Raw genomic sequence first — 16466 nt, forward strand, 5'->3', positions numbered from 1 at the left:
CGCGTCCCCGTGCGCGTGCGCGTCTCTCCCTCCCTCCTACCGAGAACGCGCTCCTCCCGCGCTCTCCTCGCGCCGGGTGGTGTTCGGTGTCGGAGCGGCGCACTCAGCGGAGCTCCTGCCGCCAGCGGCTCTTCAGCGCCGCGACTCCTTGGCGCGGCATCGGCTCCTCGGCGGGTCCTCGGCGGCCCCGGCCCTCGCCCTCAGCGCACCGCACCTCACCGCTTCTCCCGCCCGCCCTCGCCGCTTCTCCCGCCCTTCGCCCGCCGGCGGCCGCCTGGCTTGGACGGGGTGGGAAGATGGAGGCGCCGCGTCTGGACCGCGCGCTCAGCAGCCCCAGCAGCCCGTGCGAGGAGGTGATCAAGAACCTCAGCCTGGAGGCCATCCAGCTGTGCGACCGCGACGGTGAGCGGACAAAAGGGCGGCGGGGAGGGCGCCGCGGGGTCCGCGGATGGCGGTGGCGGGTAGGCGGACGGGGAGCCGCTGGGTCTACAGGAGGCTCATCTCGGGTCCGCGGAGGGCGCCCCTGGTCTCCACGCTGCCTGCCCTGCCAGGCGGGTCCTGGGTCTCCCGGCCGGTAGTGGCCGCCCCAGCGGTTAGGCGTCTCTGCCCGGGTCCCTGCCCAATCCTCCTGCCCCGGCCCCGTCCTCCCCGGCCCCGTCCTCCCCGGCCCCGTCCTCCATGGCCCCGTCCTCCACGGCCCCGTCCTCCACGGCCCCGTCCTCTCCGGCCTCGTCCTTCTGCCTCGTCCTCCCCAGCCTCGTCCTCCATGGCCCCGTCCTCCCTGGCTCCGTCCTCTACAGCCCCGTCCTCCACGGCCCCGTCCTGCCCCGGCCCCTCCTTCTGCCCCGTCCTCCCCGGCTCCGTCCTCCCCGCCCCGTCCTTCTGCCCCATACTCCTGCCCAGTCCTCCCCGGCCCTATCCTCGTCCTCCCGCCCTGTCCTCTTGCCCCGGCCCAGTCCTTCTGCCGCGGCCTCCTGCCCCAGCCTCATCCTCCCCGGCCCCGTCCTCCCTTGGTCTCGTCCTCCCTTGGCCCCGTCCTTCTGCCTTCGTCCTCCCCGGCTCCGTCCTCCTGCTCCGTCCTTCTGCCCCGTCCTCCCGGGCCCCGTCCTCGTTCTCCTGCCCTGTCCTCCTGCCCCAGCCCGGTCCTTCTGCCCCGGCCTCCTGCCCCAGCCTCATCCTCCCCGGCATCGTCCTCCCTTGGCTCCGTCCTCCCCTGAACCGTCCTCCCCGGCCTCGTCCTCGTCCCCCTGCCCCGTCCTCCTGCCTCGTCCTCCTGCCCCGCGCCCCCCCCCCCCCCCGCCTCGAGAGCCCCGCAGACCCGTTTCAGCACCAAGGACAGGGCCCAGGCTCGGGCTGCTGGCTCCGGAGCCGGATCCGCTCTATTGTTGAAGTTGGCGGTCTGTGGGAACCTGGTCTGCGGGAACCTGTGTGCAGGGCGGCACCGCGCTGTCAGGAGACCTAGCCGAGTTCCACCACCGAGCAGTAAAGCTGCGTCTGACCGGCGGCTTGGCTGAATGACTTAAAATTCCATACAGGACAAAGGAGAGCCATGGGCACCTGACGAGTGTGGCTTTTCTGTACAGAAATAAGTGGCTGTAAAACATTTTAAAGCAAAGTTATGTAGCGATATTAATACGTGCACAGTAAGGTCATAAGATTTGTCAGTGTGATGGGAGGCAGAGCTCTTGTCTCCAAGTCACTTAAATAGTAGTAACTGTTTTAGGCATTGCAATTTCATGCATTTAGGCCAATTGAGCACCAAAGTCTTGTTTATTAATAACTTTACTATTAGTGTTAGTATGAACTTATATTTAATAATTTTGAACCCACAGTTCAAACTCTTTGAACCCAACAAACCATGATTTCTGAAGCAGATGGACGAGTAAATACTCTTTGCAAAGCTGCTTGTCCTTCCTAGCTTCATACATATCAGTTGTTGCAGTGTTACCACTGTAAACTGCAGTGATTTTTCTCTTCTTAACTTGGTTTCAGAAAAAACTAAGAATCTAATGAAAGCAAATTTGATTTTTATTTAGCCCAAGGATTTATCAAAGGCTCTTTTGAACAGTAATTGGAACTGGAGAGCTCACTGATGTCCCTCAGAATGTAGTAATTTCAGTATTTAAAATTGCATTCACTGTGTTTCATAGAAATTGGGCAAATTGTTTAATGAAGTTCAGAGTTACTGATGTAGAGTGTAAAATTAATCCTGCACTCAGCGTAGTCTGTTCTGTGGGACTAGTAGCTCTTCTGATAGTAGTTTTAGTTGTTTCTGTTCACATTATGAATTCTGCTAAATGAGCAAATTATATAACATTTGATTGGGGGGATGCTAGTATCAGGCAATGTCTATGAGAATTATATTTCCAGCCCTCTGGTGGATTTAAAAGAAATAAATTGGGTTTCATTTTGTAAAACAGCTTAAACCAAGGAACACAAAGAACCAAGTCTTAGAAAATGTGTAAAAACTGGAGCCCTGGTATAGAGAGGTTGTTAAATGCTAGCCTTTATTGTCCCCTTCTGATCTTACCATATGTGGCAGTTACTGATCATTAAGTTGGCTTCATGAGAATAATTTAGGGAGGATAATCCAGTTTTTATAGATCAACGTGTAATGTGTTGTTAAACGTGTCAACCAGACCTTGGTTAGCTTGCTTTCATATTGAGAACACTCAGCTGTAGGTGTTTGGCTCTTGACTCTCACTTTCCTCCCTCTCAGCTCCTTGCTTTACGTCTAACGATATGTAGAACAGAAAGAAAAATATGGCAGGGCATGTAGAAGACACATCTGTTTCAAATGCATAGGAATTAGAGCTTCATTTTATGATCATAGGAATAGATTATCTTGTTTGCCATTTACCGTTCATCATTTTATTTTACTGTACCATTACTTTGGTAATGAATGAACGAGAGGAATATTATTTCCTTAGAAATGGACGGAGTAGGGAAAGTGTAGTATGGTTGTTAAATGTACTTTCCACTTGCAGATGCTTTGCGTTGTATCCTGTTTACATGTTGCATGAACCAAAAGCTGTGACTCCGGGTGAACATAGTCGTCTCTCTCTTCTCTTTCTGGTTTCTCTCTCCTCCTCTGATGCTCTGTCTGTTGCCAGTGTTCCTAAAACTTGATGCTTACATTAACATCATTGCACAGTGTTTCCGTTTCTGTGTTTCTCAAAATATTTAGTAGTCTTGGAAGAATATCACTTAGAGTTCAACTAGTCATGTAATTAGATTTTTAATTAATCAAGAGGGTTCTAAACATACATGCATATTACCTCATGAGTGACTTGCCTAGACATGTCTGCCTTGCTGCTAGTATGTGGCCCTTGCCCAGACATAACTTGTAGTTCAAAACGAGGATTCTAGATAGCTTTCTATTAGGAGACCTTTGGAAGGTATGCTGTGACTCCAGGGTTTCTACTGCTCCCTATTGCAAGTAGTGAGTACTTGTTTCCTCCATCCTTGGAGCCCTCAAGTATACTGAACATGTGATGTACCCTTAAAATGGCTTTTCAAAAAATTGAAAGGAAAAATTCCAATTTTCACCTAGAAATATTCATAATATTCCCTTGGTGGTGCTATGGGACACTTACTGATCTGTGACAAGATAAAAATAGGTTTCTACAGCCCTTCCCCAGACCACAACATTCTCCTCCTCCTCCTTTTCCTCCTCTCTCTCTCTCTCCCCCTGTAATAGAGTTCTATACAGATACATATTTTTTTTATGTATCTGTGTCTCTATCTATATGCTTTTCTTGCTGAAAAGGGGAGTTTTATCTACATGTCACCATATATAGAGATGTCTATAGATACAGCTATATGTTTATATGTATATATTGTTATATGAGAGGGAGAGAGGGAGTTACAGACTCCCTATACTCTTGCTATAGTAAGGTATAAAAGACTAATTTGTTTTATAACTTTGCTACTGCCCCAAAGCTTCTTCACTTTAGTAGTTATCATGTATATGATCCGGGCATTTTGTGACTGCCTAGATATGGTGTGTGAAGTTTATAATGCTTCTTAGCAAGTGAATAAAACTTAAATTGCAGAAAACTGGACAGATTTCCCTGTCTCTGTCTCTTAATAGTAGTTCTGTGGAGAAAATGGAAAGGGGAAGTTTCTCAGATATGTTCAAAAAGTAAGTACCTTTAAGGGATTTTATCCATTTAAATTATAAAAGGAGCTGAAACTTCCCTGTTTATGCTTCCTGATGTGTGAATTGAGCAAATTTTAACTTTGGGGACAGAAAGTAGCGCCAATGCTTACCAGCTCAGTCCACACTGGGTAATCTGCGGAACTTCTGAAGCAAGCGAGCATCTGGGAAGAAGACCCTGAACTCTTGCCTGTAGTGTCTTCATCACAAGAATGTGAGGTAATGCTTACTCGGTCTCTCTGACATGCAGTGTAGCATAGTAATGATGCCATTTCAGATCAGGTGGCCTGCGGTAGAATATGGACTCTTGGTATCTGTGTGACCCTGGGCGAGTCACTCAACCTGTCTTAGCCCGAGTCTTCTTGTATAAAATGGGCAGAGTGATGTCAATGTAGGAGTGCTGAGATGTAAAATGAAATATTACATGGTGTGGATCACAACTCCGTGCAAAGTGAAGAACAAGGATTATTGTGAGTGGGATATTCACACACTTTCTTGAGGCAAATTATTTGTTTACCTCTCTTTTTGTCAGTATTTGCATGTCAGTTGTTTTTAATAGTTTAGTTGTGTGTTGTTTAGGAAGGAACTTTGTGAGCATTTACGGGAAGCGGTAAATTCTAAGGTTTTTTTAAAATTTTTATTATTTTTATTTTATGTGTATGCGTGTATTGCCTGCATGTAGGTAAGTGCACCTGTGTCATGCCAAGCCCCCGGAGGACAGAAGAGTCTGTCGGGTCCCCTGGAACTGGAGTTACGGACAGTTGTTAGCTGCCATGTGGGTGCTGAGAGTCAAACCCGGGTCTTCTGCAAGGACAGTCAGTGTTCCTAACCGCTGAGCCATCTCTGCAGCCCCAATTCTAAGTTTTAAGAGTAAATTGCAAAGTCCCAGTTGCAGTGCTCTCTTCCCTTACTAATTACCCTCCCTTAAAGCTGTTAGCAGTTTTCAGTTCAAATCTGTGCTGCTGGTTTTCCTGGGCCTTGTGACCTTGACACTTTGAATCAGTGTTTGCCTTGGAGCTCTCCTTGATTCTTGTGTTGCAATAGTTTTTTCAAATTTTTTCTATCAGTCCATCTGCACTAGCTCATAAGACATCTGTATTCATTTCTTTACCTCAGGTATCACTGTGAGAAGGCTGTAAATTTTCATAAAGAGTACAGAACCAAATAGATAAATAAAAGCTAGAAGACACAAAGTAAAACTTGAAAACCATCAGATTATGTTAAACCAGTTCTTGTTTTTCGTAGAGGTTCTCTGTGATTTCCAGGGAAGATGAAGAAGTTATGGGGAAAGTCACACCAAAGGGTCTGTGGCCAGACTCCCCCCAGTGGTGTGTGTAGGCGTTACCACGGAGGCTGTTTGGACGACTTTCAAGTCACTTGGTTTTGTCTTCACCAATATCTCCTTCTCCTTTTAACCTAGTCTTGCTTTTTCTCTAACTGGAGTGAGTTGACATCTCTACTTGTGTTTGTGTCCCAACAAAAGCGTGGACTGCACTCACTGTCCAAGCCTCGCCCAGCCTCACTTCACTTCTCTGCCTTCTGTAAAAAATGCGTCATTTTAGTTTTGCCTTGTTGATGTGCCTCTTTCTTGGGTTTGTTTTCCATTTCTGTTAAATTTCTAAGAGTCTCTTTATTCTTCTTTATTTTAATTCTGTTGTTACTACTCTAAAACACAGACCTCACTCTATTTGAAGTATATTACTGCCAGACTGTAATTACTAAGGAGTCTTATGAGCAGACTATGATCGTACATAGCATTTGAGGAGAAAAGTCAGTGTCTGTGAAAACTTTTGGCAGTAGTGTATAGCAAAGCAGGGACCTCTAGGCAGAAAGCTTCCGCACATTGTGCTCTCTGTGTGGGAATACTGTCAATGGGATCGAAGGCAGGCATGAGAGGAACTCATGAATGGACTTCAGGCAAAGCCAAATGTGATCAGGATTTTAAGTCTGGAAAGTTTTGAAAATCAGAATCCTTAACAGAAAATCAAGGAAAAGGCACTATTTAGACATCTTGATGACATCCGTTTTTTACACTTCAGATTTTAGGTCCCAGTGCACATCCAGGTAAGGCCTGGGTTCTTCTCCATGAGTGCTTCCTGCCTCACAGACATGCTGCCGCTGGGACAGTGTGGCAGACTGCTTTGCTGTTGTTCCAATGCGAATCTGTACAAGGGAACGCATGCTCTTTCTAGGGCATTTGTCGGCTTCATAATACTTAAATATTTTATTACTATCATCAGATTTCGTTACTGAACTCCCCTCCAGAGCTTATGTTTTATACACGCACAGTTGAGAAGAAAGCACTGAGTGTTTGGACGGCTTCCGGCAGCAATGTAGAAAGCTGTACGAACAGCGTCATCTGATGATAGCGCTCTCCAGAAGACGTACCACGTGAAAACTAATTCTTGAGCGTCGGAATTTGGGGAGACCTTTTTGGGAGATTTCTGTAAAGGAGAAAGAGCATGAGTTAGAACACTTGAAATCTAACGTTAGACGACCCCATGGAAACAGACACCTCTACAGTACCTGTGTTCTCAGAAAAACAGTTCGGTTCGAGAACGGGGAGAACTCCTTATAAGGTACTGTACTAGGGAGACTAGGACGTAAGGAAAAGAAGGTTAAGAGTTTGAAGTCAATTTTAGAGTGGCTTCTAACGAGCTTTGTTTGTATCTCAGTCCTTGAAGAAAAAAGAGTGAACCGATCCCAAGGAAGGCCAGCCTTGAGCGCCAAAGGTGAAATAAATCAGCAATCCGGGTTTGTTGGAAGTGGTAACCAGAGTTCAGTAATTCGAAGTTACTTAACCAGTGTGGCTGAACAAAGAGCATCTCACTTAGAATCGTAGTTAGTGTTGTCGTGTCGTCTACATTTAAACCAAGACTGTGCTTCCTTTAGGAGACTGCTCTGAATATTATTTAGCTGTAAAGAAAAATGAAATAATGAGATTGACAGGTAAATGAGTGGACCTGGAAAACATTACGAGTAAGATAGCCCAGGCTCAGAAAGACAGATGGCACATGCTCTCTCTTATTTGTGAACCCTAGTGCTGAATTTTTAGATCTAAGTGTAGCTCTCACGCCTCATCAAAGAAGCTTCTTTTTGCAACAAATGGAGACTATTACGAAGTTCCACAACTGCTCAAAATGAAGATAGTAAGTTACTCTGGGGTGCCGCCCCAGTTGAGACATCTACAGTGCAAATCCTACACCTAAGTGTGGTGTGCTTCTAGACAACAACAGAGAAGCTGTGCCCATGAAATCTCTACAATACGGTTGACTAAGCAAGACCTACATAATGACAGCATTGTTGACATGCCAGTGTGGATAGGGAAAATTTCACAAGGGCCCACCTCTAGACAAAGCTACAGGCAATGACTGCTGAGGGAGGGTGGGTAGATTTTCTCTAGGGACGATCTTCCTGCTAGGTTATTCAGTCTCAGGTGGTCAAGCCTAAACATGTGTACACAAACGACCATAAAATTGACTCAATAGAATATGTGTGTATAATGTATGTAGATATAACAATAATAAAGGAGATGATAGGAAAGGGGGATGTGGGAGGAGAGGAAGGGGTGGAAATGAAATTCTCCAAAAAGTTTTAAAGAGGCTGCCGTGGGAATTTCGTGTGTATACTATTGTTACAGTGGTTGTAGTGACTTCTGTAAAGACATCTGCCCTTTTGTTTTCCATAGCATGTGGGGGCGCTGCTGCCTAATGTAAGTACAAGAGATTCATAGCACCACGAGTTACATACCATTAAAGACGGCACATGGGATTTATCCATAACTTTGATTTTAATGAAAACTGCTGTCTCATCTTCCATGAGTCTATTATGTGATCAGTTCCCAATGGCTGCATTTTAGAATTAGATACCTTTGATATAAACCAGGAGCCAGCAAGAAAGGTCCTTGAAGAGATGCCCAAGCCTGCTACCTGTTGTTACAGGTAAAAACGTACTGGAACGCAAGCATGCATATATGTTTGCATACTGTCTATGGCTACAGTCTTGCTATGACAGCAGAGGTGAACGCAGCCCACAAACCGGTTTAAATACTTAATTGCTTGACCCTTGACTAAAACTAGCACCTAATATAAATGGAGCTGTGGTGTTAACTCCTTTTGATAAATAGATCGAAAGGAGAGTTTCTGAAAGAAAATTGTATGCTCATTTTGCTTTTGCATTATTGCTAAGGTTTTGATATTATGCACATCATGCAGAGCCACAGAGAGCCCATGACAATAACACAGTAAGTTAGCTCTGTATGGGGCTAACCAAGATGGGCAGTGTCTAAGATCACTGTGTCTGCCAAACACTTAAACAAGATCCCACTTTCGCTTGGCGTCTGGCCCACACGTAGCTACGTTGGGCGGGAGTTTGTTTGTGTGCTGGCATTTCCAAGTTTACTTAAAAGTCTGCTGCACATTTTAAAGCGTTAGAGGCGCTGTGAACTCTGAAGACACGTGTAGTTAACCACCCTATTAAAGAAGAGCTGAGCCAGGCATGGAGGAGCCTGCCTATTACCCTGGAATTTGGGAGATAGAGGCGGGAGGATCAGGAATTCAAGGCCAACCTGAGCTATGTGAGAGCCTGCCCTCTAAAACAAACAAGGTCTTAACCATTCTGTTGTCCATAGTCTTATCTCAGGCTGTTTGCATAAAAGAGCTTTGGAAAATAAATTCCTTCTTGTCACTGTCTAATATTTCATAAAACACAGAAGTTACCAATTAAAATAAAAGATAAAGGTGTTAACAAAAATAAAATCAGTTATTTTTCTAAGGTTTCTAAATGAATGACCCTAACTTTTAAATTTCTTCAGAGACTGATAGTCTACAGGCTATCGTTTGTGGGTGGAGGAACTCCCAGCTCTAGAGAACAGTGCTGTTCTGTTCTTTGACGATTAATTTATAGACAATAATATTACTAATTAAGAGTTCCACTTTGTTTCCTACTCTTGTATGGCTACTTTGGCTATTTATTTCTCTCTGCATTTCAGCTCAAGGGTCTGTCCTTCAGAACACCAGCAGTAGGAAGAAGAATCCAGAAGTGCATATATATGTGTGTGTGTGTGTGTGTGTGTCTGTGTCTGTGTCTGTGTGTGTGTTTTTGAGACAGGGTCTCCCTGTAGTCCCAGCTGGCCTGGAACTTGAGACCAGGCTAGCCTCAAACTCACAGAGATCCGCCTGCTTCTTAACTTGAATCTTGCATTCAGAGAATTTAGAGAGACTGTCTAGGGAGATCATATTTAGGGTTATGTGTGTGATCAGTTCAGTAATGGAGTGTAGAAAATGTTAATTCTATCGTACAGTTCTAAGCTTAGCAGCATTTTCCATGTGAAATCAGAACAACATCCTTAGGAATTTAAATGAGCAGTTATACTTCACAGCTGTTTTCTATCAACCTCCACATCTACTTTATTTCTCTTGCATTATAGGTAGAACATTCTGAGTCATAGAAATAAGTAACGGGGAGCTGCTTTCATTACCTGTTTGTCCATCTCAGTGTATTCCCCAATAGGTTGATCCAGACTTAATGAGAAACAAAATGCCCACAGTTGAATTATAAAGGATGAAGTGTTCAGTTTGGAGGGCAGTGGTAGAGTGGATTTATTAGTTCAATTTTCATTGTTGGATGGTAAAGTATATTTTATAAAATTCTTCAATACTAATATTGTTTTAAAGACTCATTTTGTGTTTATCTTTATTAGAATTTCTGACAAATTTATTTCTCTTACATTCTTAATCTTAGCTTTAAGGTACACTTTTATTATTGAAAAATCACTTGCTTCATATAAACCTAGTAACATTGTGACCATATTATTAAATTGAGCTTCTTCAGCTTACTTAGGTATAAACTGGTTTTCCCAAGTTACTTATATTTGAAAGATATTCAATATTTTTAATTAATGAAAGATAGTTATTTCTTCTGAAATACTTATATTTTGCTTTATAATACTCAACTAGTTATCTTTAGTATTTTCTGTTCATAATATTTACAGTTAGCTCAAAGGGAAAACAACTGTAATACAAAGGGCAGTTTACCTGTGATTATCCCAAACTATTTTTGAAATATCTTAATGTCTAATCCTTATTAATGAAATCTGGCAGATTTTTTTGGTAGCTATCATTTCTGAGGCTCGTAATTCTCTTTTCTTAATATAGTTGTCTCAACATTTCTTATAGTTTCATTGGTAGTTTGCTAAAAATTGATTTAGACATTACATTTTTCTTGTTCATTGGGTGTTGCTTTACCATTTTTTAATTTACCTGTTTTTTTTTTTTTAATTTCTTCAAAAGTACGTGGGGAACTCTGCCACAATTCATGTGCTCATTCAGCTAAATTGGAAAGATGTTAGGTAAAATGGTCTCTTGAATTAATCAAGTATGTGTTGAAAACTTTTTGTGCTGACTGCATTTTCAGATTTGTCAGTGTTTTACTTGGTGTTTTAATAACAGCTTATTCATTTAGCATGTTGGTTGTAATATCAGAAATGTGTATTTTAATGATTTTTTACATTGTGTATCTTTTTCATAGGTAGCATGATGACTTTGTTCTAAATACCCTTTAACTGTCTGATGCAGGATCATTTCAGTTACTCTATTTTCCTGCAAAGTTATGAAACCTGTCAGAGACCATGTCACTGTTTTGCAAAGTCTTTTCATATCAAATATAAGGAAAATTATTCAGTTTTTATCATTGTAGTCTAAATCCTAATTAAAAATGACTTTTGGTGTTTTAGCTTTACTAAGTTAAGCATTTCTGAAAGCTTACAGCAAATCGATTTCACTTTGAATGTAGCAGCTGTTATGGTCAGTAATAGCTGAAAATCATCTGTTACTAATTAACAGAGGAACTTAAGACATCTTGAGCTAAATTAGTCTCAATGTTAAATTGTCCCATATTAAATTTGGTTAATGGTTCTTATTTTTATTTAGGAATCCATTTTTAGTTTTAGAGATAATGAACTACCTATACCGAGCATAGGTAATTAAAAGCTAAACCCCAAACTTGAAGTTCATTATACTGTAATTATAGGTCACAAAACTCATACTAATCCCTTAACCTTTTAATTTGTTCTGATGAGAAGAAGGACCAAAAAGATGCACATGAACCTGGCCTAAACTAATTGAATGCTGCATGGAAATACCTATTTTATGAAATTTCTCCTGAGCATGTACTTGCTGCTTGAATGTAAACAAATAGCAAATTCAGCCACATCTTCTTGTGCACCATGCCACTACGTACACTGTGTAATAAGCACAGGTTTCTTTTGATATTTGCTTTAATCACACACTGCAGCCTAATTTAATAGATGTTGTTTGTATCCCAACTTTTAAAATAGCTTACAGTAATCGCAAAGAAAGCTAAAAGATACTGCATGCTGAATCCCTTGATCACGTCTATATTTTAAAACTTGCAAACTGAGGGGCTGGAGAGATGGCTCAGGGGTTAAGAGCACTGACTGCTCTTGCAGAAGACCCGAGTTCTAGTCCCAACACCCACATGGCAGCTAACAACTGTCCCTAACTCCAATTCCAGGGCAATCCAATGCCCTCCTCTGACCTCCGTGGACCTTGTACAACATGGGTGTACTTACATACATGCAGGCAATACACTCGTACACATAAAATAAAAATAGAGAAAATATATATATTTTTTTAAATTGCAAACTGAGACTTGAGAGGTAGCTCAGCGGTTAAGAAACTGGCTGCTCTGGCAGAGAACCCGGGTTCTATTCCCAGCACCCACATGGCAGCCAACAACTGTCTGTAACTCCAGTCCCAGGAGATCCAATGGCTTTTTATGACCTCTGCAGGCATTGCATGCATGGGTGCACTTACCTACATGCAGGCAATACATACATACACATAAAATACTGTCCCTAACTCCAATTCCAGGGCAATCCAATGCCCTCCTCTGACCTCCGTGGACCTTGTACAACATGGGTGTACTTACATACATGCAGGCAATACATACATACACATAAAATAAAAATAATTAAAAATTTTTTTTAATTAAAAAATAATTTGTAAAAATTTGCATACCATTTGTCAGTAGTTCTGGTTCTCAGAATTTATCCCCTAGAGGGCCTGTCAAAACACAGATGCAGGTGCAGAGTTTGTGATTGTGATTGATTAAATACAGGGTGGAGTCTGAGGATTTGCCTTTCTGGGTGAGCTGCTCTTGATGATCCAGAATCCATATCTGGAGCAGCAGTGCTCTGGGCACTGTGACCAAAAAAGTTCTTAGACAGGGAATGTTATTAGTCCATTCTCCTGCTATGAGTACCAGAGCCAGAGGCATACAGAAAATAGGTTTTTGGGTTCACAGCTTTGGTGGCTGAAAGTTTAAACAGCATGATACTGACTCTGGTAAGGGTTCCCTTGGCTGTCCACACATGGCACATGGCATCATGACAGGAGTGCCTGTGAGAGAGAACACATAGCAAGAAAGGAGGAGAGTGAGTCACCAGGGAGATGTCAGTCTCGCTCTTTTGTGACAGCCTCTTGCAAGAACCCACCAGGCCTTTTCTGAGGGCAGTGACCCTTGTGACATAGTGACCTCCCCCTGGGTCTCAGCCCTTAAAGGTCCCACCATCACTTTAACATTTATTATTTGTGCATGCTTGTATGCGTCCATGCGTGCGTGCGTGCATGTGTGTGTGTGTGTGTGTGTGTGTGTGTGTGTGTGCTTGTGCACACCTGTGTCTGGAAATCAGAGGGTAACTTGTGGGAATCAGTTCTTACCTTCTACAATGTGGGCCCTAGGGATCAGACTCAGATCATCAGGCCTGATGGTAAGTCCCTTTTACCCACCAGCCACCTCACTGGCCTCACGAGCCCTTAATATTCCTGCACTGGGGAATCAATCACACTTCCAACACATAACTCTTTAGGGGACAGACTACATCCAAACCTTAGAAGGAAGAGATATTACATATGTGACTCTTTTAAAAATATTCTGGCATTCAGTTGATGAATGGATTAGAAGATTTGAGAAGTTTGACCATTTGTATGGGGATTATAGACAGTAAATTGTTAACCTATATAAAAATCAGTGGTAGAATTAACCAGCATTTGAGGCTGTAACCTTTGTGATTGTACTGAAAATGTGAGACATGAAACAGGAGTTGATGACTGCGTTTGCTAGACTTGGGGACAGGTACCTTTTGGTACCAGTAAATAAAACTGAAGCTATTGAATGGAGGGACCGTGAAGGAGTAAGCTTGGTAATAAGCTATTAAGGTCATTTCTGAGAAAGTTGACTAGAAATGTCTCTGATATATCTAGTTAGAAACATCCAGAAGACTGTGAGAATATCCATTTTCCCAGGGAGAGAGTTCTCTGAGAACAATTACAGGAGTTTGGTATAGTCTTTTCCAAGCTGCCTTTTGGCTGTGCTTCTTTCTCTGTGACAGGTGTCCTTCCTGCACCCAGTCACTGATCCCTTGGCATGGAGGTGGTGGGTGAGAGTGCCGGTGGCCCGGCTTCGTCTCTGTGGTGGCTGAAAAGGGTTGGGATCATTTTTCTCACTAAAAGTATTGGTTTTGGAGCAGTTCTCACAGACACAATTGACCTAAGCTTATAGTGGACAAATTTCTCTTCCTTACTTTTGAGTGACAATATTTTTCTCATTTACTGTGGCAAAACATTGGATTGTTTTTTTCTCTTAGCAATGTAATGCTTTGAAACAGATATCTTCCAGTTTATGAAACAAATGAGATGCTGGGACTTTATGAGAAAAAAAGGGCACTAGAAGTAAAGAGAAGCTAACATTTTCACCAAACTTACTTTTGGTTTTTAAAAATATCTATTATTTTTATTTTATGTGTATGAGTGTATTGCCTGCATGTATATAAGTTCATCTGTGCCGTGCAATACCCGTGGAGGTCAGAAGGGGGTGTCAGGTCCCCTGTAACTGGAATTACAGATGGTTGTTAGTCGCCATGTGGGTGCTGGGAACCAAACCCAGATCCTCTGCAAGAGCAGCCAGTGTTCTTAACCACTGAGCCATCTCTCCAGCCCCAGTTATTGTTGTTGTTGTTGTTGTTGTTGTTGTTGTTGTTGAGACAGGTCTCCCTATGTTCCCAGCTGGCCTGGAACTAACTATGTAGACCAGAATGGCTTCACTCTCACAGAGATCTGCCTGCGTGCCAGTACCACACCTGTCCGTGCGCCACCACACTGGGCCACCAAATCTATTTTTAAAGTTTTCATACTTAAACATATATTTCTAACATTTTCTTTTGACCTTGAACCTCCTAATTCTTAATATTTATTAGGGTATTTGTTTAGTGCTAGTGTGAATAGGACATAGTCTTTCTACACTTAGATTTTGCTATTTTGCAGATTATTTTTAGATAAATCTTCCATTGTAGTAACTATAGTTTTTGTATAGCATGTTAATATTATGTTAAAGCCGTATAGGCTTCTGGTGCAGTTTACCTTTTTTCTGGGACTTAATACTTCAACATACCCTTTTAAGATATTTTTAGTGATTAACAAAAGGGAGGGGTCTAATTGACCAAAAACATGGATTCTGTAAATTATTATTTAAACTATTTGGTTTGCTAAAACCCTTATTCATGTAACTATAATGGTACAAGTAATAAAATTTGAAGTTGAAATAACAAATCATCCAAATATAGGTGCCACTTCTCTGCTAAAACATGCTTTGTACCATGTGTATGGAAGTGTGTCTCACCTGTATAAATATTCTCAACAGCTCCACAGTTCTGAGTTCCATCTGGATCAGCAATTGAACTTTTTCTATGCTGTCTCCTTAAGACATTGAAGACTTTTTTTCCAGATTCCTTTGCCTATAATATTAATACTTCCCTGTCTTAATTTCCTAACATGTAAAGACAACCTAAAATTTATTATTACATAATATTTTTTGTTTCAGTTTTGAATTTCATTTTTCTTTTATTATTTTTCCCAAGTTAATTATTTATTTAATAATCACATACTTAGAAGAAGCATTTCATTAAAACAGCATTGACATATTCAATAACAAATTTTCTGACCTAAGATGCATCTTTTTCAAAATTAGCTGTAAATTCTTAGGTTTACAGTTGAATTATTACAGTTATAGAATATTGTACTCAGTATAAACCCTATAAGACATAAAATTAAATCAGATTTTAAACTTTTTATAAAAGAACTCTATTTCATTATTAAAATACACAGTTTCATACAGAAAAATTCGTTTTCAATGCAATTAAGATGTTTGCACATGTGTTTCTAATCTCTATATATCTGATTATTACTAGTCACAGTTGGTTACTTTCTGAGCTCCTTGGCATCTGAGCATGGATATAAAGTTATCAGGTAGATTTCAATGGTAATGTTTTTCACATCTACTAATTCTTCTCATTATTTTTTTAATCAATATTTTTTCAAATTTTTAATAACTACATGATTAAAAGAAGCATTTCATTACAGATTTAACATATTCAGTAAAATGCTCCAGAGCAGGAGTACATCTCTTTCACAAGTGGGTGTAAGTTTCTGGGTTCATAGTTGAGTTATACAATATTGAACTCAGTATAAGCCATGTAAGAAATAAAATTGAGTGAGTTTTTAACCTTTAAAAAAGATCTCCATTTCATTTTAAAATATACTGTCTCTTGCAGAAAGACTCATTGGTTTTGCTACTAACACTGAGATCTAGGCGCATGCATCTCTAATCTGTTGGGTAGATTTCAATGGTAATGTTTATCACCTCTACTAATTAGCATGATGTAAATTTCCATGCTTCCTCCTCAAATGGAATACATTTTTAAATATTTGTTCTTTTGTGTGTGTGTGTGTGTGTGTGTGTGTGTGTGTGTGTCTATATAACGCAGAACATCCCAAACCATCTTATTTGACTATACACCCACTTCCCGGATGGCACCCTCCCATAGCCCGCCCCCCGCCCCGCTACAGCCCTTATACTTTGATATCCCTGCTACTGTCAGCTGTGTTGTCGGCACCCCCAGCCAATCCCCACTACTTGCCTTTCTGGTAAATCTAGTCAGCCTATCTACAGGTCTTTGTTTTAGGAGGGTCAGCTGTTCTTCATCTAGTGGTAATCAGTTGTCTATATTCCTTTGGATAATATTGGGGTCTGCTGTTCATTTTCCCAGTTCTGTGCTGGGTTACTATCTGGGAACCCCTTTGGCCACCTTGGCCAGCAACTCAAAAGAAGGTATTGTCTGTCTGGCATTGTTGCTTGTTATGTAGCCTTTAGCTATACATATGGACTCTTAAGAAATTATATTGGCCCCTTTAATCTTTGGTTATACTTTCCTTTTGGGTGTTTAAGGCCA

The 16466-nt window shown here is 41.8% G+C and overlaps 1 protein-coding gene across 1 annotated transcript in view; it reads left to right on the forward strand.

The window, feature by feature from the left end:
• Positions 1 to 22: 22 nt before the first annotated feature.
• Phyhipl (phytanoyl-CoA 2-hydroxylase interacting protein like) overlaps positions 23 to 16466 on the forward strand; it is a 58392-nt gene continuing 41948 nt past the window's right edge. The window contains exon 1 of the mRNA XM_008841446.3: positions 23 to 402. Coding sequence (XP_008839668.1) covers positions 297 to 402 — 106 coding nt within the window. The 5' untranslated portion in view covers positions 23 to 296. The remainder of the gene's footprint in view (positions 403 to 16466) is intronic.

This window comes from Nannospalax galili, unplaced genomic scaffold, assembly GCF_000622305.1.
Source record: "Nannospalax galili isolate Female #2095 unplaced genomic scaffold, S.galili_v1.0 scaffold1141, whole genome shotgun sequence".
In the NCBI taxonomy this organism is placed as follows: domain Eukaryota; kingdom Metazoa; phylum Chordata; class Mammalia; order Rodentia; family Spalacidae; genus Nannospalax; species Nannospalax galili.